At 47.1% G+C, this 1,189-nt stretch overlaps 1 protein-coding gene across 1 annotated transcript in view; it reads right to left on the bottom strand.

Annotated features, from left to right (window-relative positions):
* LOC104273285 (transmembrane protein 209) overlaps positions 1–779 on the bottom strand; it is a gene marked incomplete at both ends in the record, with an annotated part of 5,417 nt that extends 4,638 nt beyond the window's left edge. Inside the window, one exon of the mRNA XM_009868556.1 lies at positions 604–779. Coding sequence (XP_009866858.1) covers positions 604–779 — 176 coding nt within the window. The remainder of the gene's footprint in view (positions 1–603) is intronic.
* Positions 780–1,189: the final 410 nt, after the last annotated feature.

Raw genomic sequence — 1,189 nt, 5'->3', positions numbered from 1 at the left:
TTGGATGAGGCCGGGAGCAACCTGGGCTGGTTCAGGGCGTCCCTGCCCATGGCAGGGCTGGATCAGATGGTCTCTGAGGTCCCTTCCAGCCTGAGACATTTTAGGATTCTACGATTCTCCGCTCAGGGTACAATCACCTCACGTGAGCTCAAATTGTTTTAACCTCTGCACTCGATGAGGATAAAACTGGTAGGATTGATTTAAGAGGTGTTTGAACAGGAAGCTTCATGAGGTTAACGTGTAAAACAAAGAACATTGATCAAATTTAACTGAAGCCACGAGTTGGAGTTCTTCACGTGAGACCTCTCTCAGACACAGGCGGAAAGGCTTTATGCTTTATATCCTTCAGCTGAAACTGAAGTTTCAGCTCCATTTTTATGCCGCAAATGTATTTTATCCCAAGTATATCTTACTCTCCAAGGGAGAAATGATTTTCCAACTACCATGCGGAATTTGGAAAGTCCATTTTCAGTGAAGCCCTATGAAGATGGTTAAGTGCTAGAGGATTTCTCCCTCATGCGCTTTTGATACAGCTCAAATGCAAACCTTTGCCAAAAGCCATGTATTTTAGAGGCCTCTCGACCACCTCGCTGCCGAAATTACCTCCTCTGCAGCCTGTTTCGAGCTCAGATCGGCCTCATCCTTGTGTGCTGACGGAGCCTGGGACCTGCAAGCCAGCTGATACTGGAACTTCCTCAGCATCTGCGCGTAGTCTGCCATGGGACGGCTGTAGTTCCAAAAACCTGGGCTGTTGGAAGGCGAGCTGGAATCCGAACTTCCTGAAACGACCCATTCGTTACACAGTCACGTACAATTATTGCCAGGTAATTCTAGAATTCTGATTTCACCCTTACCTCGCCTGTCCCTATCCAGAACAAAAACTGCCTACGGGTTAATTCACCTCCTTCATCTGCAAAACCTTCTCCACAAGATCTCCCTCTCGTTAAGGTGACAAAGCCATCTTATCATCGTATCACGGTCCACTAGCGCCAAAAAAGCTACGGAGATGATCTATCAGCACTCATATCCTATCCAAAGGAATACTTTGGAGCAAAATGTTCTGAAGCTCGCAAGCCACAGAAATGTGTAGAAACACTTAACAACCTAATTCCTCGGCAGAAGACTAAACTGCTCAGCAGCTGCCTTTACCAAGGTCCCAGGTGTTCCCCAGGGATCAGTACTGGGTCCA

This window comes from Apaloderma vittatum, unplaced genomic scaffold (genome assembly GCF_000703405.1).
Source record: "Apaloderma vittatum isolate BGI_N311 unplaced genomic scaffold, ASM70340v1 scaffold40034, whole genome shotgun sequence".
NCBI lineage: Eukaryota > Metazoa > Chordata > Aves > Trogoniformes > Trogonidae > Apaloderma > Apaloderma vittatum.
This window is presented reverse-complemented; position numbering and strand designations above follow the sequence as displayed.